The 22,986-nt window shown below is 36.2% G+C and overlaps 1 protein-coding gene and 1 pseudogene across 2 annotated transcripts; one reads left to right on the forward strand and one right to left on the reverse strand.

Annotated features, from left to right (window-relative positions):
• Positions 1-473: 473 nt before the first annotated feature.
• Positions 474-11,182, forward strand: LOC120189849 (probable UDP-N-acetylglucosamine--peptide N-acetylglucosaminyltransferase SEC). Of its 2 annotated transcripts, none has more exons than XM_039193014.1 (27): positions 474-809; positions 1,208-1,353; positions 1,447-1,545; positions 1,643-1,693; positions 1,807-1,923; positions 5,004-5,060; positions 5,544-5,663; positions 5,876-5,938; positions 6,043-6,121; positions 6,552-6,661; positions 6,752-6,805; positions 6,885-6,952; positions 7,039-7,141; positions 7,245-7,447; positions 8,026-8,122; positions 8,450-8,521; positions 8,598-8,674; positions 8,756-8,957; positions 9,049-9,216; positions 9,453-9,563; positions 9,645-9,731; positions 9,844-9,971; positions 10,055-10,137; positions 10,239-10,344; positions 10,434-10,580; positions 10,673-10,793; positions 10,882-11,182. In XM_039193014.1, the coding sequence occupies exons 1-27, from the start codon at positions 656-658 to the stop codon at positions 10,993-10,995; spliced, it is 2,937 nt and encodes a 978-aa protein (XP_039048945.1). In that variant the 5' UTR covers positions 474-655; the 3' UTR covers positions 10,996-11,182. The 2 variants fall into 2 exon arrangements, with proteins under 2 accessions (XP_039048945.1, XP_039048944.1); XM_039193013.1 differs by having other exon boundaries at positions 475-845.
• Positions 11,183-12,380: 1,198 nt separating this feature from the next.
• LOC120189816 lies at positions 12,381-13,126 on the reverse strand (annotated as a pseudogene).
• Between the last annotated feature and the right edge of the window lie 9,860 nt (positions 13,127-22,986).

Consider the following 22,986-nt stretch of genomic DNA (forward strand, 5'->3'; position numbering starts at 1 on the left):
GAAACAATTTTTATCAAATGACTCTAATAAAACGATATCATTTTAGATTTTTTGAACATCAAAACAATTACTTCGAAACGATGTCATTTTAATGATTGAGCCACGTCATTATTGTTACGGCATAAAAATTACATGTTATGATCTCATTAATAGATTAATGCAGGAGTGATATTATTACAGTTAAATATAAATATCAATGTTAAAATTAATAAAATTAAAACATTAATAATATAAATGAGTAATAAGAGTGGTATTTGAAGAAAGATTAGAATTTAGAAATATTATGAATAAGAAGATTAGTGGTGGTGGGGTGAAGGGAAAACAAAAGTCAAAAGACAATCTGGCGAGTGCCCAAGCACAGAGATACGTGTCAGTAGCAGACGAATCTTCTGGTTATCCGCGTATAACCTAACGGATCTCCTCTCTCCCCGACTTGTACGCTTCTGATTTGTCCCCTCTTTCTTTACATTGTTATAATACTACTTTTTCTCTGAAAAGAAGAAGAAGAAACAAAAGCTCCGTAAGAGAGATTGAGGAACGAAGGAAGGAGAGGATAACGCTTCATTCTCACCCTTTCGATCTGATCGATTTTCATCGCTCTTTTTGTTTTTACCCTTTTTTATGATTGGTTTTTGTTGAAGGAGGGGGATCGGTGATGTTGTCGCTGCGCAACGGAGTCGGGATCTCTAGGGCTTCCTCCTACGGAAGCGTCGTCGTCAATCGTACTGATGTTATCTCCGACGCTTCCTCGGTGGTTCCCGGAAAAGCTGCCTTTTATGGGGTCAAGCTGGATCCGGCTTCTTCCCTCGGTATCGTGCCTCACAATGGACGTGATTCACTTGAAGGTTCGTCTTCTTCGTTGTTTTTAAAATTAATATTTTGTATTTTTGGGATTTCCGTATTTGTTACCTTTCCTTTTAAAAGCCTGGTTTTCGAATTTCGTATCTTAACTTTGTGTTTAATACTATAATGTATTTTCAGTTAGATTTGCGTTTACCTTTTTTAAAGTCGTATTTTGATGCATAAATTTAAAATTTTAGGGTTTCGTTGTATTATCGTCATTATACATACGTATGTTGTAATTGTTTAAAATTAAAATACAAGTAATGATTTTAGGCCTTTAGAGTTGTTATAAAATGGCTACCATAAATAATAGACCATGCTTTTCTTAATTGTTTCTGCCGCTGTTGGTTTGATCTTGGTGCAGTTAATGAAGATGTGCAGTTGGCTCTAGCTCATCAATTATACAAATCTGGAAACTACAAACAAGCATTGGGTCATAGCAATGCTGTTTATGACCAAAACCCACTTCGTACCGATAATTTACTCCTTTTGGGTGCTATTTATTATCAGGTTAAAAAAGTCTCCCTTTTGGTCCTCTTTTTCATTTTCTTTTTTATAGAATACTGATTTTGTAGTTTTATGATCCCATTGTCTATGCTTCAGTTGCATGATTATGACATGTGCATTGCCAAAAATGAAGAAGCCCTTCGAATTGAGCCTCGCTTTGCTGAGTGTTATGGGAACATGGCAAATGCTTGGAAGGTACTTATTAATCTTTATATCAATATTTTAAAAGTAGAGTTTTAAAAAGTAAGATTTTTGAAGAACTGACAAAGATGTATTTTGCCCTAATATGTAGGAAAAAGGCGATACTGATGTTGCCATTCGGTACTATATGATTGCAATTGAGGTTTGTATATGGTTATACAAATTGCTTTTTGTTAATAGTGTATTGTCTACCTCATTTTCAAGTGAAATCTTTTGTTAGTTTGCCGATCTTTGTTTGAACTTGTATCGGTGCAGCTTCGACCTAACTTCGCTGATGCATGGTCAAATTTAACTAGTGCTTACATGCGGAAGAGAAGATTTAATGAGGCTGCTCAGTGTTGCCGTCAGGCTCTGCAATTAAATCCTCATTTGGTATACTTTGATCTGATTATATGAACAAACTTAGAAAGAAAGTTGTATTTTATACTAAATAGTTTAACAATCCATAAAAATCTGTAACACCCTAAGAATTAGAGACTAAGATTAGATCCTACTGTACAAGGGAACTCCTAGGAATAAGGTAAGTAATTTATCCATAATTTTAGGAATTCCAACACTCCCCTCAAGTTGGATTGTAGATATTTATCAAACCTAGCTTGCCAATAATTTATTCAAACATGTTTTTGATCAAGCTTTTGGTCAACAAGTCTGCAACTTGTTGTCTCGTAGGTAGGTAGGTAACACAAACCTCTCTCGAGTTAATTTTTTCTTTGATGAAGCGTCGATCAATTTCCACATGTTTGTTGCGATCGTGGTGAACAAGATTATGTGCTATGCTGACAGCTGCCTGGTTGTAACAATGCATTTTTATAGGTTTGGTATAGGACACTTTTAGTTATCCCGGTAGTCGTTGTATCCAAATTCCTTCGCATATACTATGGGATAGTGCTCGATACTCTTCCTCTGCACTGTTGCGTTCTACAACAAACTGTTTTTTACTTCTCCATATTACGAGGTTATCCTAAAAAGAACTACAACAACCACTTGTAGAACTTCTGTCATTAACAACACCTGCCCAGTCTGCATTAGTGTATACTTCTACACTTCGCTTGGCAGTTTTCTTGAAGTGCAAGCCTTTATCCGGAGTCCCTTTGAGATACCTTAATATCCTGTACGCAACTTCCAAATGTTTCTCCCTTAGAGCATGCATATACTGGCTAATAACACTCACACCGAAAGCTATGTCTAGACGAGTGTGAGATAGGTAGATAAGTCTCCCTACGAGTCGTTGATATCTCCCCCAATCGATTTCTTCTCCATCCTGATCAGTTCCCAATTTAAGATTGAATTCCATAGGAGTTTTGACTGGTTTGCATCCCAACAAACCAACTTCAGAAAGAAGATTGAGAACATACTTTTCTTTGGTAGATGGAAATACTTGCCTTAGACCTTGCTACCTCCATTCCAAGAAAGTATCTAAGATTCCCCAAGTCCTTAAGTTCGAATTCAACACTAAGAAAATCTTTTAGCCTTTCAATTTCGCTTGAATCATCCCTTGTTAATATTATTATATAGTCCACATAGACAATGAGAATGCAACATTTTCCACTTTTCGAGTGTTTGTAAAACATGGTGTGGTCAGCCTGTCCTTGAATGTAACTTCTACTAGTCATAGCTTTGCAAATCGGTTGAACCACGCCCTTGGAGATTGCTTTAGTCCATATAAGGACTTCTTTAACTTACACACTTGGCCTTTGCTCTCTTCAAACCCGGGTGGGAAGTCCATGTGCACTTCCTCATTTAATTATGCATTGAGGAAAGCGTTTTTTTACGTCTAATTGGGTCAAGGGCCAATCCAAGTTGGCAACAAGGAATAGGAGATCTTGAATGGTGTTTAGCTTGGCAACTGGTGCAAACGTTTTGTTGTAGTCAACGCCATAGGTTTGAGTAAAGCCCTTAGCCACAAGCCGAGCCTTGTATCGGTCAATATTCCCATCGGGTTTAAATTTTGTAGTTAAGGTCCAGTTGCATCCCACGGTCTTCTTACCACTTGGTAAATCTGAGACTTCCCACATTTCATTGTCTTTGAGAGCCTTCCATCACATCTTGCCTCTACTTAGTTGATTTAAGAGCTTCTTCTATGTTTTTCGGAACTTCTACAGTATCAACATTAGACACAGACTTTATAAGACTTAGATAAGTTTTTATAGGACACAAACCGAGAAATAGGGTGTTGAGTACAACTCCTTGTTCCATTTCGAATTGTAATTAGAAGATGGATGGTGATGGAGGTGATACTTCTGTTTCAGAACAGTCCTCGGCTGGGGATGAAATTGGCATTGCTGTTTCAGTTTCAGGAGAATAAAGTCGTCGGGAGTAATCCCGAAGTTCTGGGGCCTGTTCTTGCTTCCTTCCTGGATCAGGTTGGTTTTGTTCTTCAGTGGTGTGATTAATTATGCTAATTTCTTGCTGTTGCACAGGAGAAACAATTCCTAAATCTGGAATTACAGTGACTGTTGGGTTGTTAGGTTTGTTTGTGATAGTAGAGGCAGGATCCTGAGGTATAATGAGAAGAGTATTGAGGGTCTCATCTTCATTGAGAGTCTCCTCATGAAGATGAGATGCTGCAAAGTATGGTTCATTCTAAACAAAGGTGATATCTCGAATACTTGGGAGGCGTTTCCCAGACCCGATTAGTTTTCTTTGATTGCATCCCACGCCTTTTGCACTTTTTGAAGAAGAGATAGGTGGGATTTATATGGCCTTCCATTGAGTTAATTAGCCAAGCCATTACAATCGAGTTGTTGAGTTCCCAAGTCGCGTAAGTCGGATCTGTTGGGGTTGATCGAGAAATTTCTCCATTGATGTAACCTAATTTGCCACGGCCACAAATTATCGTAATGACCGATTGAGACCATTGCAGGAAATTTTTTCCATCTAGACGATGATTTGTGATTATGAGGGAGGAATTAAGGTCACCTTGAGAGGTTCCTTGGTTAAAAGTCTGAGTCATTTGTGAGGTTTTCAGTTTCGGATAGAGTTTCATTGGCACCCATGGAAAATGGATTCAATCGAAGAGGTAGGAAATATTAACGAGAAGGACAAGAAGATAAAGACGAAAGGAGCATGATCAAATGATTCCTATAGCTCTGATGCTATGAACAAACTTAGAAAGAAGGTTGTTATTTTTTACTAAATAGTTTTACAACCTTTATAGAGTAGTCTAAGTATAAATAAGGAAACGATCCCTAAAAATCAGTAACTCCCTAAGAATTAGAGACTAAGATTAGATCCTATTGTACAAGGGAACTTCTAGGAATAAGGTGAGTAATTTATCCTTAATTTTAGGATTTCCAACGTTATATGTTATTTTAATCCAATTAAATGTTCTAATTTTCAAATTAACAGGAAGTTCTACATTTCAATTTCTTGTTTTGGTTACTTTCTTAACAACCGGATCATGTCACATTTCAATAAGATATTCTGACAAATATCTTTTGATTACCCTACAGGTTGATGCTCATAGTAACCTTGGAAATCTAATGAAGGCTCAAGGTCTGGTTCAAGAAGTAAGTGTGAAGGATTAAATGTTTATAGTGTTTGATAACCAACAACATAAGTAGTAGTATATATGTGAATTTCCGGGCTGAATTATTTAACTGATGCATTCATGCCCTTGGCAACTCCAATGTTGAACATCTGCAATTAGAATTTTGGTCGGATCTCATTCTATCCATCTTTTGGATGAAGTTGTCTAATCTTTTGCCCTGCATGAGTGTGTATGCTCATTGCTGGGTTAAACCTGGCCTAGATTCTTACCATCCTGCCAGAACGAAATGTTAGTGGAAATCATCCTTCCTAGATGATTTTTTACTGTCTTTATCAGTTAAGTTACTGATGGACGTAATTCATGTGTGGAATCGTCTTGATATCACAGTTCTATACAGACATCAAGTTGTTTTCTTCAGGCCAGGGGCTCAGATGATGGTTGCTCTTGTTGTAACTTCCATGTTCAAAAGCCTCGAATTGTCAGAATCTAACATTTTGTGCAGGCATACAGTTGCTATCTTGAGGCTCTACGGATACAGCCGACGTTTGCTATTGCATGGTCAAATCTTGCTGGTCTTTTCATGGATTCAGGCGACCTAAATCGAGCCCTTCAGTATTACAAGGTATGTTAAATCTTGTTTCCATCATTTCTTTTGATGGTGTTTTTCTTTTTCAAATGCTGTAATTTTCATTTTTCTTCTTGCTTGCACATTGTTTCATGTGCTAATTGTTTTTTGACAAATTGTATGAGATATATCTACCCTTTTCTGCTCTCTTGTTTTCAATTCTAGAAACCATTTTATATTGATTTAATTTTGTAAATTTCAAATGGCAGGAAGCTGTTAAACACAAACCCATGTTTCCTGATGCCTATTTAAATATTGGGAACATTTATAAGGTAAGCCCTCTTGCCTTGTGATTGTAATGTTGGGTTGCTGCAAAGTGTTTGAACTGGTGCTTCTGTATTGGAGAAAAACAAGATATCATTTTTACTTTTTCCAGGCTTTGGCAATGCCTCAGGAGGCTATTGTCTATTATCAGCAAGCTGTTCAGACTCGGCCGAACAATCCAATAGCTTTGGGTAAGTGCTGTTAAACCACATGAATCCTCTATATTTTCTCTTTATGTGGGTCAGTTGAATTGCAATGGGCTGCTTGATTGCTGATGTGTGTGTGTGTTTTATTTCAACTGTTGTGTTCAGATAAATGAGTAAAGTCAATAAGACCTATTTTATTTTACTTTGAAACTGTGATTTGTTTTCTGCAGTAGTTTCTCCTTTCATCTTTTGATTTCTCTCTCTCTCTCTCTCTCTCTTACATATTAACCTCAAAGTCACTGCATCTTTGGAAGTTTGAGTCCCAGCCAACATGATAAAGTGTGATTTATAGACCTTACTATGATCCAATACTTGTCTACCAATTTTTGTGATTAGGGATATCTGAGCCTTTATTACATGTTAAAGATATTCTTAATTTATGTCACCGGGGTAACAAGTCTTGTGACTGGTGCAGGGAATCTGGCTAGTACATACTATGAGAGAGGACAGCTGGACTTGGCGATCTTCCATTATAAGCAAGCTATTGCATATGATCAAAGATTTGTGGAAGCTTACAATAATTTGGTTGGTTTTCTGAATTTGTATCAGATTGAAGTAATTCTTTTACACTTTTTGTTTGCTAACTTGAATTTGCATTTAATTATTGTCTTGAAGGGAAATGCATTGAAAGACGTGGGTCGTGTCGACGAGGCAATTCAATGCTATAATGTAGGTTTTTTCTGCTATCTAAGCTTTATTTCTCATTTACTGTTATTGAAAACATACCATTTTTTTTCCGCTGGTGAAGCAATGTCTCACATTGCAACCCAACCATCCACAAGCACTTACCAACCTTGGGAACATATATATGGAATGGTACGCTATCCTTGAAGATTAAGATTCAGCTTGTGATGAGTTTTTAGTGAATGTTATTCTTACCAAGATTTTTTTGGAATTCTCAGGAACATGGTTGCTGCTGCTGCTTCTTACTATAAGGCTACATTGGCTGTCACAACAGGGTTATCTGCTCCATTCAATAACCTTGCAGTAATCTATAAGCAACAGGTTCTATGGTGTTTTATTTTCTGTTTTTTCTTTTCACACTAAATGGATGTTAAATAGTGCCCCTTTTGCCTCTATATTTATGGAGTATTTATTGATTCTGTAGGGAAATTACATGGAAGCTATATCTTGTTACAATGAGGTTTTGCGGATTGATCCATTGGCAGCTGATGGACTTGTAAATAGGGGTAACACTTACAAGGAGATTGGTAGAGTGAGTGAAGCAATTCAAGATTATATTTGCGCTATTAATATCAGACCAAATATGGCTGAGGCCCATGCAAATCTGGCTTCTGCTTATAAAGATAGGTACCTTTTTTGTTTCCATAATTTCTTTTAATGGTCACATTCCTTGGCACCCACCCATTTTTGTTTAAAGGGTTCTCAAGGAGTTTGTTTGCCTTGATTAAGATTTTGTTTGGAATTATTTTCTGAGCTTATAGCAATATCTTTTGGCTTTATGACCCATGCCCTTTGCTAATGAATAATAACACCTCATTGGTTTACATTCACATTCCTTGCTTGGTGAAGGTTTTTGTCATTTTAATTTTTTGCATTCCCTGTGCTAGGTGTTAAATGTCAATATAACTTCAGTATGAATCATCATCCTTCTATAGTTGATTGCACTTTGTATAGTCTTTAATTGAACCATTATAGTTCAGATTTCAGAATATGGAATTATTTTTTTTTGTTAGAAAGAATATGGAAAAAATTATGTGTGGTTTTCATCCAAAATGACGAAAAACGAATGTGGTGCTTCCTGATCCTACCTTGTCAGATTAAATTTTATGACATATTTAAGATTCTTTCTTTTTGGGGTGAAGGAAATGCATTTTACTAGCAATTTAGTGATTCTTAGTTTGGTTTAACTGTAAATTTGAATACAGTGGGCATGTGGTGGCTGCTGTCACAAGCTATAAGCAGGCATTGCTTCTTCGACCAGATTTTCCTGAAGCTACTTGTAACCTCCTACATACATTACAGGTATTATGGCTTGAATTTTAGTGCACTTTTGAATTCAAATCTAGGAAAAAGCTACATTTACATGTACGAGGTAACATTTTATGTAGTAGTAGGAAGCATTTCTGGGATGTGCCAATTTCTTTCTTGGCATTCAACCTCTTTAGGTGATCATATTCTGACTGTATACTTGTCTCTCGTAAGAGTTAATCACTTATTGAGTGAACTGTGGCCAAGATTGGAATTTACTTTGGAACTTGGTCTTCAAAATAACTACGTGGATGAACTTGCTTTTCGCTGAGAAACATATTGAATTGGGATCAACTATCTAATTTGATTTTATATTTTCAGAGTTTGTGCAGCTGGGAGGATCGTGATAAAATGTTTACTGAAGTTGAGGCTATTATCCGAAGGCAGATTAATGTGAGTATTGATATGCATGTTATTCATTTTATCTTTTTTCGGCAATGCAATTAACCACAAAAATCCTTTATGTCAGATGTCTGTTCTTCCTAGTGTGCAACCTTTCCATGCTATAGCATATCCCATTGATCCAATGCTTGCACTTGAAATAAGGTATAAACATCTTTTCATATCACTGTATGTATTTTTGCTGTTGTAATCTAGAGATTTACAGTAACATTTCTTCCCTTGCAGCCGTAAATATGCTGCTTATTCCTCCTTGATTGCATCACGTTTTGCTCTTCCTCCTTTTAACCTTCCTGCTCCAATTCCTATTAAGAATGATGATGGAAATCAGAGGCTAAAGGTTGGTTATGTGAGCAGTGACTTCGGCAATCACCCCTTGTCACACCTCATGGGATCAGTATTTGGCATGCACGATAGAGAGAATGTAGAGGTTGTTCTCTTTACCTTTTTTGGGGGAGGGTAATCTTGTTATGCTAAAAGTTTCTGGCCATGATTAACATGTAAGCGTGGTGTGTTTGCAGGTATTTTGCTATGCCTTGAGTCAAAATGATGGCACTGAATGGAGACAGCGTATCCAATCTGAAGCTGAGCATTTTATAGATGTCTCTGCCATGACATCAGATGTGATTGCCAAGATGATTAACAATGACGGAATACAAATTCTTATCAACCTGAATGGTTATACTAAGGTTATGCTCGATTTTCTCATTCTTTGACGAACCTAATTTTATTTTCAGTGGCTTGCTATATTGATTTATGATACTATGATATGATAATTAAAAATAAATCGAAATTCTTTTCTTTGTAATTTTTTGGGGTTGTCTTATTAATAGCATAATGTGCTAAAAAGTGTTATATTTTTACATTTCTAAATTATCCACTTTGTGAAATTCTGATATGAAATAATTTATGCTCAATAATACAGGGTGCAAGGAATGAAATTTTTGCCATGCAACCGGCACCTATACAAGTTTCATATATGGGATTCCCTGGGACTACTGGGGCAGATTACATTGATTACTTGGTCACTGATGAGGTAATAATTGGTGCTCGAGGTAAACTAAACCTCCAATGATGCATATGTTCTTTGTCTAACCTGCGATTCCTTTGTTTTCAGTTTGTTTCACCTTTGCGCTATGCACATATTTATTCTGAGAAACTTGTCCATCTCCCTCATTGCTATTTTGTGAATGATTATAAGCAGGTCAGTTCTTTTTTTCCCCTTTTCTTTAATTGTTATGTAAAACAGAATCTATTCAGTGGAAGTAGACTCTTATGACAGTAAAGACCTGATTTTATAATTTTAACGTTTGCAGAAAAATCGTGATGTGTTGAATCCAAATTATCAGCACAAGCGTTCTGATTATGGCCTTCCTGAAGATAAATTTATTTTTGCATGTTTCAACCAATTGTATAAAATGGATCCTGAAATCTTTAATACTTGGTAATATGCTGGTGATCCCTGGGTTAAATGAATTTAATATCCATATTTCATCATTGAACTTACACGCTTCTTTTACCATTCAGGTGTAATATTCTTAAGCGTGTACCAGATAGTGCACTTTGGCTCCTCAGATTCCCAGCTGCTGGAGAAATGAGGCTGCAAGAATGTAGGTTCTTCATTTATGTTTTCTTTTAAGAACAAAGCCTTCAAATATTTCCTTTTTATATATTTTATATATATTTTTATTAATGTTGATCTTCATTTCAGATGCTGTTGCACAAGGGGTACAGCCAGAGCAAATAATTTTCACAGATGTTGCAATGAAACATGAACATATCAGGCGCAGTGCTTTAGCTGATCTCTGTCTTGACACGTAAGTCTCGTCTTCCCTTCTCTCTCTGTTTAATACCGTTATTGTTATCTGCAGCTACGTAATGATGGTTACATTACTCTTCTTTATAGCCCTTTATGCAATGCACATACTACCGGCACGGATGTGTTATGGGCTGGCTTACCTATGGTGACTCTTCCTCTCGAGAAAATGGCTACAAGGGTTGCTGGTTCGCTTTGTTTGGCTACTGGTTTGGGGGAGGAGATGATTGTAAACAGGTAGGTGTTTAACATTGCCCTTGGCGATTAGGTATATTCGTATTTGTATGCGGCGATATTATGTTATTGAAATTTCTTCCCCCCGTTTACAGTATGAAGGAATACGAAGAAAGGGCTGTGACATTGGCATTAAACAGACAGAAGCTTCATGTTCTTACCAATAAACTCAAGGCTGCTCGTTTAACTTGCCCCCTTTTCGACACAGCACGCTGGGTAAAGCTTAATCAACACTGCAGATTATTATATTTTTGCATGGCTATTGTTATGAATGCTTGACGATTTGAGTTATAAACGATGACAGGTGCGGAATCTGGAAAGGTCATACTTCAAAATGTGGAACCTGCATTGCTCAGGGCAGCAGCCGCAGCACTTCAAAATCACTGAGACTGACTTTGATTTCCCTTATGATAGATAGGAACGAAACGGGAATTGTAGATAAAAGAATGATGATATAGTGGAAGAAGAACAAAAGTGGTCCTTGTAGGATAAAGAGATTGTTTTAGAGTGATTTAATCACAATGGAAATGAGATACATGCTTAAAGGTGGGAAATATATATAATCTGTTTGTGGTTCTATTCTATCATATATTCTATTTACCAGGTTATTTACTGGTTCAATGAATGGCAATCACGTGGATGGATGGGAACAGCTCACAATCATAATAACAGGTCGTCTTCACTCTATCTAGCTTGTTGCAGGTTGAAAGCTGGTGCAACAGTTGTCATCTTCCATGAGAGGTAGCAACTAATTCCCGGTTTTTGTTTTGTTTAAAATTGTAGATCTATATTCTTCTAGCAGTGACTGTGGAATCTATGTTCCCCCCCCCCCCAACATCCCTAGGTAGGCCTATTCCTCTTTATCTACTGATGACTTTAGATTTTTGTATTTTTTTTTGGATAGGTACATTCTTCAACAACTGTACTATACATCATTGGAATAGTTCAAGGTTGGCAATATTTTGCCATTATAGCTGTTGATTAAAGACAGCACACCTACACACCAACCTAAAGAAAAAACACATCGTATATCTTTCATATTTCTAACATAAAATAACAAATCATAATATTAGATTGTGATCGCAGCATAATGATCGCATTATAACGATTTTCATAATCAGATTTCTCTTTTTAGCTTGTACTAAGGTCATAACTTTATCCTTGGATCATAGTCTAGTAACCCTATTTAAATATGGGGTAAATTGATCATTTTCGTTTACGTTTTATATATTTTTTCTCATTAAATTCAAAAAATGTAATATAATTAGAAAAGTTAGTTTCATGTTTGATTGTTTCATGTCTAAAAAAGTTAATTTTAAAGTTTTACTTTTAGAAAATTAAAATGCATATATAAAAATTGGAGAAAATTGGAAAGATTTTGGGTAAATTAGATATAAAATCATTGTTTAATGACCTATTTGATATTTTAGTGATCAATTTATTATTTTTGAAATTTTAGTGGGAAAAATAAAAACTCACTTGAATATTAGTGATTATTTGGTGTAGTTTATTCTTTTTAATTTTATAAATTTATTGCACTACGCTAATAATACGTCAAAGGTCCAACGGTAGTTAATTTTCAGTGATTATATCTTAATTAAAGTGATTAGATATTTAATCTTGTAATTTTCTCTTAAATATATATATGAAATATGGGAGTCGAATAAATGAATAAAAGAGAAGAAAATGACACTACTGAATTATGAACTTTAAAAAAAAAGGTCAAAGATAAACATAGGCAGATGAGAGGTACATTAGAGATAGTAAAACCAAATAAACTCAAAGCAGCTTCATGTGATTGGATCAGAACTGGGTCTGGAGAAATTCCACCACCTTCTTATCCACTCTGAAGGCTTTAGGAAGAACATCAGGATTGATAGGTGGGTTAGACCCAGACACTACTACCAATGGTTGCAACCCCTGGGTTTTGGCTGCTAAGACCGGCAAAGGCAACGGCGTCAGTATTCCCGATATTGAATTGGAAATGAATGAGACAGACCAGAAAAACAAACACTTCTTCCCGTCTTACTTTGGCGAATAAATGATTATCAGGATTGGATGTGACAAAGTCGACGTAAAGTTTACCCTTGGTCACGACTAGGACCTCGGTGGCCCGAGGGTGAGTGTGAGGAGTTAGGCCACCATTAGGTGCATAGTCAATTCGAACCAGGGATATCCCCAGTTTGTCAAGTCCCAGTATTTGATCAGCATTGACAGTAGTAGTGACTCTTGATCCCACTGCATTCGATGTGTTTCCAGCATTATCGAGTCCTGAAAAGAAGTCATCTGCAGTGACAAGCTTTGGGTCCTTGCAGAAGTTCCCATTTACAAACACTGAAGTAAAAGCAAATAATGTACAAGGTCAGTGAAAAAAGAAACATATATATCTATTTAGAAAATGTAGGGTGTACCACATTACCATTGTGGTTTGTGCCATTGAGGGTTAGGCAGAAGTCCTGGAGAGAGCTAGGGTCCGAGGCGGAGGCTAACATGGAAGCCAAAGCCAAGAGGGAAAACGTTACGAGGAAACTGTTGACAACTCCTTCCATTTTGGATCACTTTTCTGTATACTTTTTGCTTGAGAAATTTTACTTGGCATACAGTGACTGTTTATAGATAAACAGTATGAGTTTGCTTATATTACTCGATGGCAACTCCTACTTTTCTCAGCTGTGTTTCTTTATAGTGCGTTGATACGTTATTTTCGTGTACGTGTTCTATTTTGAATGGCGTCTCATAGGGACTTCATTTGTCGACGAAAGCCATTCTCAAACAGAAAAGACAACCAGGAACAAAATGAACCCAACAATAGGAAAGACCATCAAAACAAACAAAGGCTACACCAAGAGAGCAATCATCAATGATGAATCCCCCATTTTTTTTTACGAAAAACTGGAACTTAAGGACAGAAAAAGCCAATGATGTGGGAAGAACCTGCCTGGCTTGTAGTATTATAAATAAAGAAGACGAGTTGTCAACAAACTGGTAGGTAATTACGGCATTGAACCACATAAGAAGTATGATATTGAACAAAACTACTGTCTATAGCCGACTGAATATTCCCATATTTTCTACATTAATAAAACGAATTAGGTTGTGTGCTTTCATGATTCTTCGACTAATTATAGTTAAGAATTTACATATAAAAATAAATAAACTGTGATAGGTGTTGATGGCAAAATATTAGTTTCATCGGTCGTTGGCGGTTGATATTTTTTGATTTGAAAGGAGAATCACAATATGTGAGAAGAAGGTTGTTGATCGATGTTTCTATGTGAAAGAGTTAAAAGTATAATGAAGGGTATGTTGAAGAAGAAGGTCTTCAACCCATGTACAATTATAGTTGAAGGGTGTTCATAGTGGTCAGGGCAGCAAGGGCACGAGGGGCACTTGTCCATGGCCCAAAATTATAAATTCACATATAGTTTATAAGAATAAATTATTTATTTAGTCACTCACCTATTATATTATTTCTATTTTGGTAATCTATTTTTTAAATCATACTTAACGTTACATTTTGTTACTTTTTTTTATTACCCACCATTAAAAATTTGACGACGACACTGAGGTGGAATTTTTAAATTATTGTTTTTACTTTTCACTTAATTATTCTTTTATTAATTTTTTACAAGATGGAAAATGTTAAAATCTAACATGTACCCTTTTAAAAATAATCATATTTGTTTTGTGTGAGTAGTTGGGTGTTTAATAATTTTTTTTTGATGTTTTCTATTTAAAATTCGATGTATTTATTAGATAGTTTATCAAACGTAATAAAAAATAATTTACAAGCAAATTTATTTAGTTTTACTTGTTCTTATGATTCAATTTTTCAATACTTGCTATTAGGGGTCTTATTTATATGTTCACCCCAAGCCATTAAAATCTCAGAAACGAGCTTGATAGTAGCCTTCAACTGACAATGCCATATATAAAGGTGTTATGACTATTTATAGTTCAACATGTTAAATAGATCTGATAATTAGATCTCAGATTTCTCTCTAATAGATCACATGGTTCTGTCAGAAATCTTATTTAAAGGTCTCGTTTATGCTCTCATTCTCGGGGGTTAGGATCCTTTAACAATTCCAATGGGTGGAGACGTCTGTTTAGGGCTTTCAACTGCCGAAGGACTGGTGGTTTTCAAAGGTTATCTCCAGATATGTAACAAGTTGTCCCCCTTGATCAATAGAATGCCATAAAATGATTTGATCCGAGATTTATGGTGAAGAATCTATCTGGTCGCCCGTTTGCAGTTCACCTCTTTTAATTTGGGCAGCTATCCGTGACTGGTGAGTGAATTGCCATTTCCTGATTTTGTTCGATAGTGGAGCTGCCTTAACATTTATTTTTTTTAGATAGAGGTAGTTCATTTTCTGTTTTAGAAGAGTCCGGTTCAACGCTTACCCTTAAACGAAGGACATCAACCTTAGGTAGACTTGTAGAGAAGATGTCAACCTTTTCTTGCTATGATGGTAGTGTTGGTAATAAGTAACTTCTTACGATTAGAGTATGTGTGTCTCGACTTCTTTGGTTAGAGATGAGGAAATTCAACGTATTTTGGGAAGTTCAGATAATGAATGGAGGGGTCTTGTGACAGTACAGGGGTAATAACATATATGTGCCTAGAGGATAGGAGAAAGATATTTGTTTATTGAAACTTTGTTAAAATGAAGGCTCTTATTTCGTTTTGGGATGTAATCTGGTAATGTGGGGCATCTCAATGCCTCTAAGTCAGGTAGAGGGTAACTACTCAGTATGTGGTAATGTACTGTGGCGGGTTTAGAGGCCTCTCAACGCATTTCCCTAGCAGTAAGTAGAAGTGAGACATATTTTTGTCTCGACATCGAGGTGGAAGCATCTCGGTTCCTTGTGTAGATCTGTAATTGTCAGTCTGTTAAGTGGTTAGAGGTGTGTAGACACTTGTGTTGCGGAAGATCTCTGTGTCTTTGCGTACTTGCATTTAAAATTTTAAAATTGGACAAAGTAATTTATATATCCTCGGATATACTCAGCAAAGATTTCTCAATACTTGATATTTTCTCGATGTTATAGATGAATGAAGACATCTGTGTCATGTTTAGTTGCAAGAGTTTCTTTGTGAAATGGTTTTCAACACTAGGCATAGAGGTATTAGTTTACTCATGTGTTTTTTCTTGTAAGAGTGAAGAATCAGTTAAATTTGAAATGAAAGTTTTTGAATCAAGTACTCTCCACCACCATTGATCTATACCTAAGTCCAAGATGAATCGCAAGCCATGAATAACTGCCGAAGCTTCTGCCATGAATGCTGAGGTGATGTGGTAGATTATTGTGTCAGTAGGGGTGTTCAGATTAACCTGTAATTGTTAATCGATGTAATCGTTAAGATTAAATGATTTTAGTTAACTGAATCACTAAAAATGATGATTAATAATTAAAATTATAGTTACAATTACGAATTTTGACAAATGATTAATCATCGGTTAACTATTAATAAATTATAATTATATTTTTAGAAAAAATATTTAGAAGCAAAATTAAAATGGTTACACTATTTTCTAGAACTAAACCATTTATTTTACAATTTTTAGAACTGGATGATTTTTTTTAAACCAAGGAGGTCAAAGAAATTTTTTAGCATTTTACTTACTAAAATTTTATAATTCTATGGGAATAAGAATAATAATTTTACCGAATCATTGGTTAGGGACGATCATTTGTTGAAGGGTGATGATTGTAGTCAGTTGTGTTGGTTGAAGGGTTAGTTAGTGTAGTTAGAAAGTTAAGTACTTGTATATAAGGTTGTAAACAAATTGATATGTAGATAAGTATTTTTCATTACTTCAAGTTTGTTCTACTGCTTACACGCTAACTACAATCTTAACGTGGTATTAGAGGCCAACATTTTTTATCATTGTATACTGCAGTTTGTTTTTTAACATATGTGGTAATCGTCTTGATTATTGTTCTTTTCTTGCTTATGGAGAACGCCGATGTAACACTCTAATCCAGTCCGACTTGAAAATCGAAGGATTAAAGTATTACACAAGACCACTAAAGTGATTAACCTAAAAATTTTCTTTAAAAACATTTGTGTCCATCTATCAGAGTTATAAAGTAAAACATAATATTCAAGTTTATAAATATGAGAAGCTCCCAGAATACATCAATAATAATAATAACATTAAGCTTAAAAACAAAACAAAGTTACGACTTAATACAAGCATTTACGAAAATTACATGCCCTCTAAATATGAATCAAGATGTACTCTGAAGCCTTGACTGGTCTTAAAATTTGTTGGCGATGATAATGCTCCTCGAATGGTTTCATAAGAACTTCGCACAAAAACACATTTTGAACACTAAGCTTACGAGCTCAGTGCCATACTAATAACTGTACTATAATATGTGCATTTACTACAAGAACATGCTAGTGACATAGGTATGAACATATAAGGATGCTAACATGCAAGCTGAGGTAGGCATCATGGCGTGGTTCGAAGGGTTCTGTATCTCGAGGCACACACCTTTCTAGCTTATCTAAGATACCCTTGGGCATCTGGGTGAGGTTCAGAACTGCATTGGAAACGTACGCCCAACTAGCTCACTCCTAAGAGTCTTGGGGCATCTGTTCCCAGCCAGCAACTGAAGTGCCTCAAAACTATATGAGATATATCCAGATATTTCTAACAAACAAGACGATTGTCAACTACTAAAGTAACATGGGTGTGATTGTTATTTCCCGAGCATCAAACAAAGGCTAATTTTATTTTATACTAGCCGATATCGTTTTTAGCTGTAATTGCATTCATTACTATTCTCACTTGTAGTTTTATTTATTGATGTTCTTGTGATATTATACCCATCATCTCTAACCCCTTGATCAGCTGAGTTTCTTACCCACAACAACATGCTGCTATCGATACTGTGTCTTTCGGTATCAGTACTGCCCTTGAGTATCGATACCCACGGCACCGATACTAAAAATGGCTACCGTAATCTGAGAAGGATGAGTAGTATAAATACCTTTAACTAAAATATTAACACTTCTGAACTAAGGTATCAATATAAAAATTTACTTTGATTTTTTGAAAATTAAATTAATACTGATACCCTTACTGAGGGTATCAATACCCTATGCCCAATATCGAAACTCCCTTCAATACTAGTATCAAAATAGGCTACTATAATTTGTGACCTAAACTCGGTATCGATACTCCACCCTTGAGTATCGATACATATCTAACAGTATCGATACCCAAAGAACGAGTATCAATACTCCTATCCTAGAAACACATTTATTTTTAAGCTATATGATGAACAGTATCGATACTGTTCTTCTAATACTAATACCCATCCCCAGAATTAAAAATGCTGTTTAGGCACAAAAATGATGCCTCATTTCTCCCAAAAGTCCCACTAAGGTTCCCAAACATTATTTAAATCTTTTATACGTTAAGAGGGGTCATGATAGGCCAATAAGCATGCTGAAAAACACCATACACAGAAATCTACCATGAACATTGTTTAATGCTTCATAACTCATGCTTACATGATATGCTAAAACCTTACAAATGAGAGCTTGAATAAAAGCTTGAAAGGAGGAAATTAAGGTTCATACCTGAAGATTTTTGGATAAGGTTTAATAAACTACAAAACTTTCACATTCTCTTGAAATACTAAGTAAGGCAAAGGGGTTTTGAAATAAAGAAGAATACATAAAGAATGATGAAAAGAGATATGAAAGATGGGTGTAGACGTGATATCATCCATTTTAATGGAATTTAGCCTTTGAAGCAAATTTCGGTATAATTGCTTCCTTTGTCCTTTCAACTTTGGTCATAATTTAAAAATACCCTTTTTATCATCTATTGGGCCCAAACCAACATCCAATTGGACCAAGTTTCCCTACAAGGCTAGTGGTTTATTTAAACCCTCTCAGGTTAGCCAAAACTATTAACCTGGGATTGTGTGTTATAGCTGATTCCAATGATGTTTTGTTTCTATGCCCTTTTGATCCTCTTGGTACTGTTCTTGTCTCCCATCAACTTACTAGGGTTGAAAATTATAGTTTGTGGAGTTGATTCATGTGGATATCTTTGTTAGCTAAGAACGACATTGGTTTGATTGACAATACTTGTAGCAGAGAAAAAATGGAAGCTCATTTACAAGCTAAGTGGGATAGACACAATGCTAGTCTTTCTTTGGATCTTGAATACCATGAGCCAAGAGTTGTCAGCTGGTATAGTATTCGCTTCTAGTGCATCATCGGTTTGGAAAGATTTGCATGAAAGATGTGATAAGATAGATGGTTCGTGAGTTTATTTTTCACACAGAGAAATAAGCCTTCATTCTCAAGGCATCAATTTGATTTCTGCCTAGTTTACTCGTTCGTGATAACTTTGGGATGATCTTGACACCTTGGTTCCTTTTGCTATGTGTGCATGTGAGGCTTTGATCAAGAACACTGAATAATTTAGGCAACAACATTTGTTTCAGTTTCTTATGGGTTAAATAAGTCTTATTCTATGATTAGGAGTTTGATTCTCTTGATGAATCCATTGCCTTCAGTTAATCAAGTATACTTGCTGTTAATTAAAAAATAAGGTTAGTGTAAACATTCTACAGGTTCCTTGGTTTTTTCTAAATTGAATGCGTTGTATTCAAGTTCTTTGCAGTCAAAGAAACGATTTAATGGTGTTTGCAATCACTATCATGTCAAAGGTTACAATAAGGTGTCTTGATATAGGCTTATTGGCTATCCTTCCGATTTAAGTTTACTCGAAGGAATTCTTCAGGCAACAAGTTTGTAGTAGCCAACTCAGTCAACTATTCAGAAGCATCAACTCAGTTATCATCATCTGAGAATACTGTGTATATGTCCATAGCTTAAATGCCTATATTTACACGTGAACAATATCAATAGATTCTTGGTCTTCTTGGGAAAGAACCACCTATATGTTAACACTACTAGTATGTTAGCAGTAGGTACACATGTCAATGTATGGTGGTTAAGGTTGTTAGGTCGTTAGGCAGTCTATTAGGATTATAACAGATTGCATTGGCTACAGCTTTGCATGAATGGCTTGTATATAAAGCAATAATAGTGTATTGAGTGAGGTGTGGATATTTTTCATAAATAAAACATCATTATATTCTTTTAATTGCTCGTAGTTCAAGATGGTATCAATCGCTACCGGTCTTGGGGATTTCTGTTCATGCTCCGCTTGTAAAACTATTTTTCTGTTTCGTTCTTACTCATGGATCCCTCTTTTGGATCTTCTCGGGGGTTTACTAACAAGAAGGTAAATGTGTTTCTGGATGAATCAAACTTCTTGATGTGGAAACAACAAATCTTTCTCACTGTTAGGAGTCATCGTTTGGGGGACGGCTACTAACTGGTGTTGTTTCTCCTCCGCCGATGACTATTCTTGATGCAAATGGTGAGATCCAACCGAATGATGCATATGATGAATTCGTTGCACAAGACAGTTCCTTGTATCCTTATTACTATCCACGATCAGTGCGTATCTTTTGTCCCAGTTTGTTGGAGCTAAAACTACTGCTGTAGTTTGGGAGACGGTGCTGAAGTTTTTCTCAAATTGTTCTACCATGGCTGTTATGAGTTTTCACTACAAGTTGCAATCTATAAGGAAAGGGAATGATAACATGCGTGTGTATCTTACGCGTATCAAAGAGGTCTGTGATGCTCTGGCTTCTTATGGAAGTGTTGTTCCTCTTGTTGAGCAGATTGTCAACATCTTGAAGGGGCTTCCTCGTGAATATCAGTCGTTCATGGCTATTATCTCCACCATGAAAAAGTCACTCTTGTTAGACAATATATATACTATGTTGATGGATGCGGAGGTTCAGCTGGCTAGGTTTGATGACCAGTAGGATGCGTTGCCCATTGCAGCTAATTTTGTGCAAAGTGATGTTGGATGTGACTCATTTCACCTCTTCTTCCAGATCTGGTGCTCGAAATGGTGGTCGAGGGCGTGGTTGCTCTCGTGTGTAGTGTCAGCTTTGTGGGAAGTTGGGTCATTTAGTTGATCACTGTTGGCATCAATATGATGAGGACTTCTCTTGTGTTTAAACTAACAATCGATCTGCCTCTGTTAGTGGATGTTCAGGTTATGACTGCTGCTCTCATGGAAGGTTGTAATCTCAAGGCACCACACAACCTCAAGTTAATGTTATTACTGCTTCTACTGATCGTTGGGTGGTGAACTCTGGTGCTACCCATCATGTCACTCCCGATAAGACAAATTTGGTGACTTCTTCTGAATTTCATGGTCCAGGTAAACTTACAGTTGGTAATGGTGTTTATCTAGATATTAGAATAATTGGTTATTCAGTTCTACCTTCCTCTTCTAGAGCTTTGTTATTACACGATTTATTGCATGTGCCTCACATAACGAATAACTTGCTTTCAATCTCTAAGCTTACTAGGGACAACAAAGTGTTCTTTGAATTTCACTCGAATAGTTTCTATGTTCGTGATGAGGCTACTGGACAAGTGCTGTTGATTGGTGAAGAAGCCGATGGTCTTTACTCCTTTGTGACAAATAAGGCTGCAGGTGGTGGATAACATGTTGATGTTAACCTTGCATCCAATAATCTACCTAATAAAATGGATGAGCTGTGGCACCGATGAATTGGTCATCCCTCTAAAGATGCCTTAGTACAAATTACTAGAGATCTTGGTGTAAAGATTACTTCAGATATTAGTAAATTTTGTACTGTTTGTCATATGGGAAAAAGCCACAATTACCTTTTGTGCAATCAAATACAGTTTATGATATTCCTTTTCAACTTGTTTATACTGTCTTATTGGGACCTCCGCTTGTCTCTTATAATGGATATCGATTTTATGTTTCCTTTGTTGATGCGTGCACTAGACATACATGGGTTTATCTTTTGATGTATAAGTCTCAAGCCACAATAACATTTCAATTGTTTCAGAAAATAGTGGTTACTCAATTTGATGCTACGATCAAGACAGTCCAAAATGACCGGGGTGGAGAATTTTGTAGTCTCCCACCAGTATTGGCAAAGGCTGGTGTCATTTACAGGGTGTTGTGTCCTCACACATCTGAGCAGAATGGTGTTGTTGAACGAAAACATCGACACCTAGTTGAATTTGCTCTTGTATTGTTGGCACCAACTTCTTTTCCCCTTGGTTTCTGGTCCTATTCCATTATTGCTGCAATTCGGTTGGTTAATAGGCTGCCCACCAAGGTGCTGAATATTGTTTCTCAATTTGAGAAGTTATTGGGAAAGAAGCCAGATTATAGTGAGATGAAGGTTTTTGGGTGTCAGTTCTTCCCTTACTTGCGACCTTTTCAATCTCACAAACTTACGTTTAGATCATAGCCATGTACATACTGGGAGTCAGTCCACGACACAAGGTTTTTAATGTTTGGCAGCTGATTGGAGAGTCTGTATTTCTAGACATGTAGTTTTTAATGAATCAATATTTCCTTTTGCTAGAAAATCTTATTTAGACAATCTCTCTGTGGTTAAGGAGTAGCAATCACAAGCTCTTGATATAATGACAGATATACAACAAGTGTCTAGTCTTGGTACTCACTGCAGTTCTAGAACAGATGCATAATGTGGTGCAGCTCGTGTTCCAAGTTCTATGTCTGGTTCTCCACAACAGTCTATCCAGAGAACTATTCCTAGTATGGCTAGTGTCAATACTGCTAATAATGTTGGTTTGAATTCATTTGACGATGTTGTAATTGGTTCCTCTGGTTCCTCTAGTGCATCCACGCATAATGATGTTGTTGTAGTTGAACCTAGTGTTGGTCCTGCAATTCTATTTGAGATTGTTGTACCTCGCATGAACTGCCATTCGATGCTTACAAGGAGAAAATGTGGTATTTTTAAGCCTAAGGCTTTCTCTAGTTACTTTGATTAAGAAGTTCTTTCAACGGTTCGTGAGGCATTGCAGTCCCCAAATTGGGCTACTACGGTTCAAGATGAATTTGATGCCTTGCAGAAAAATGAATCTTGGACACTCGCTAAATTACCACCAGGGCGAGTAGCTGTGGGTTGTAAGTGGTTTTTCAAGTTGAAGCGTAACCCAGACGACTCAATTCATCATTATAAGGCACTCATTGTTGCTAAGGCTTTTTTCACAGGTTCTTTGTATTGATTTTCTTGACACTTTTAACCCTGTTATGAAATTTACAACTCTTAATGTTATCCTTTCTCTTGCTGTTTCTAATAGCTCGAATCTTAGGCATGTTGATATCAACAATGCCTTTCTTAATGGTGATTTGAAAAAGGCGGCGTTTATGCATCAACCTCTAGGTTTTGAACAGATGATAGCTGATGGTACACCTCTTGTGTGTAGGCTTCAGAAAACTTTGTATGGTTTGAAGCAAGCTCCCCGTAATTGGCATACTAAGATGAAATA

Source organism: Hibiscus syriacus, unplaced genomic scaffold (assembly GCF_006381635.1).
Source record: "Hibiscus syriacus cultivar Baekdansim isolate YM2019G1 unplaced genomic scaffold, ASM638163v2 tig00116959_pilon, whole genome shotgun sequence".
Classification (NCBI taxonomy): domain Eukaryota; kingdom Viridiplantae; phylum Streptophyta; class Magnoliopsida; order Malvales; family Malvaceae; genus Hibiscus; species Hibiscus syriacus.

What these genes read in the sequence shown, in the direction of transcription:
- LOC120189849 (XM_039193013.1), top strand. Translation starts at nt 656, where the DNA reads ATGTTGTCGCTGCGCAACGGAGTCGGGATCTCTAGGGCTTCCTCCTAC. An exon ending in TTGTGAATGATTATAAGCAG is followed by an intron (nt 9,732 to 9,843) that starts GTCAGTTCTTTT and finishes TAACGTTTGCAG; the next exon opens with AAAAATCGTGATGTGTTGAA. An exon ending in TTTTCGACACAGCACGCTGG is followed by an intron (nt 10,794 to 10,881) that starts GTAAAGCTTAAT and finishes AAACGATGACAG; the next exon opens with GTGCGGAATCTGGAAAGGTC.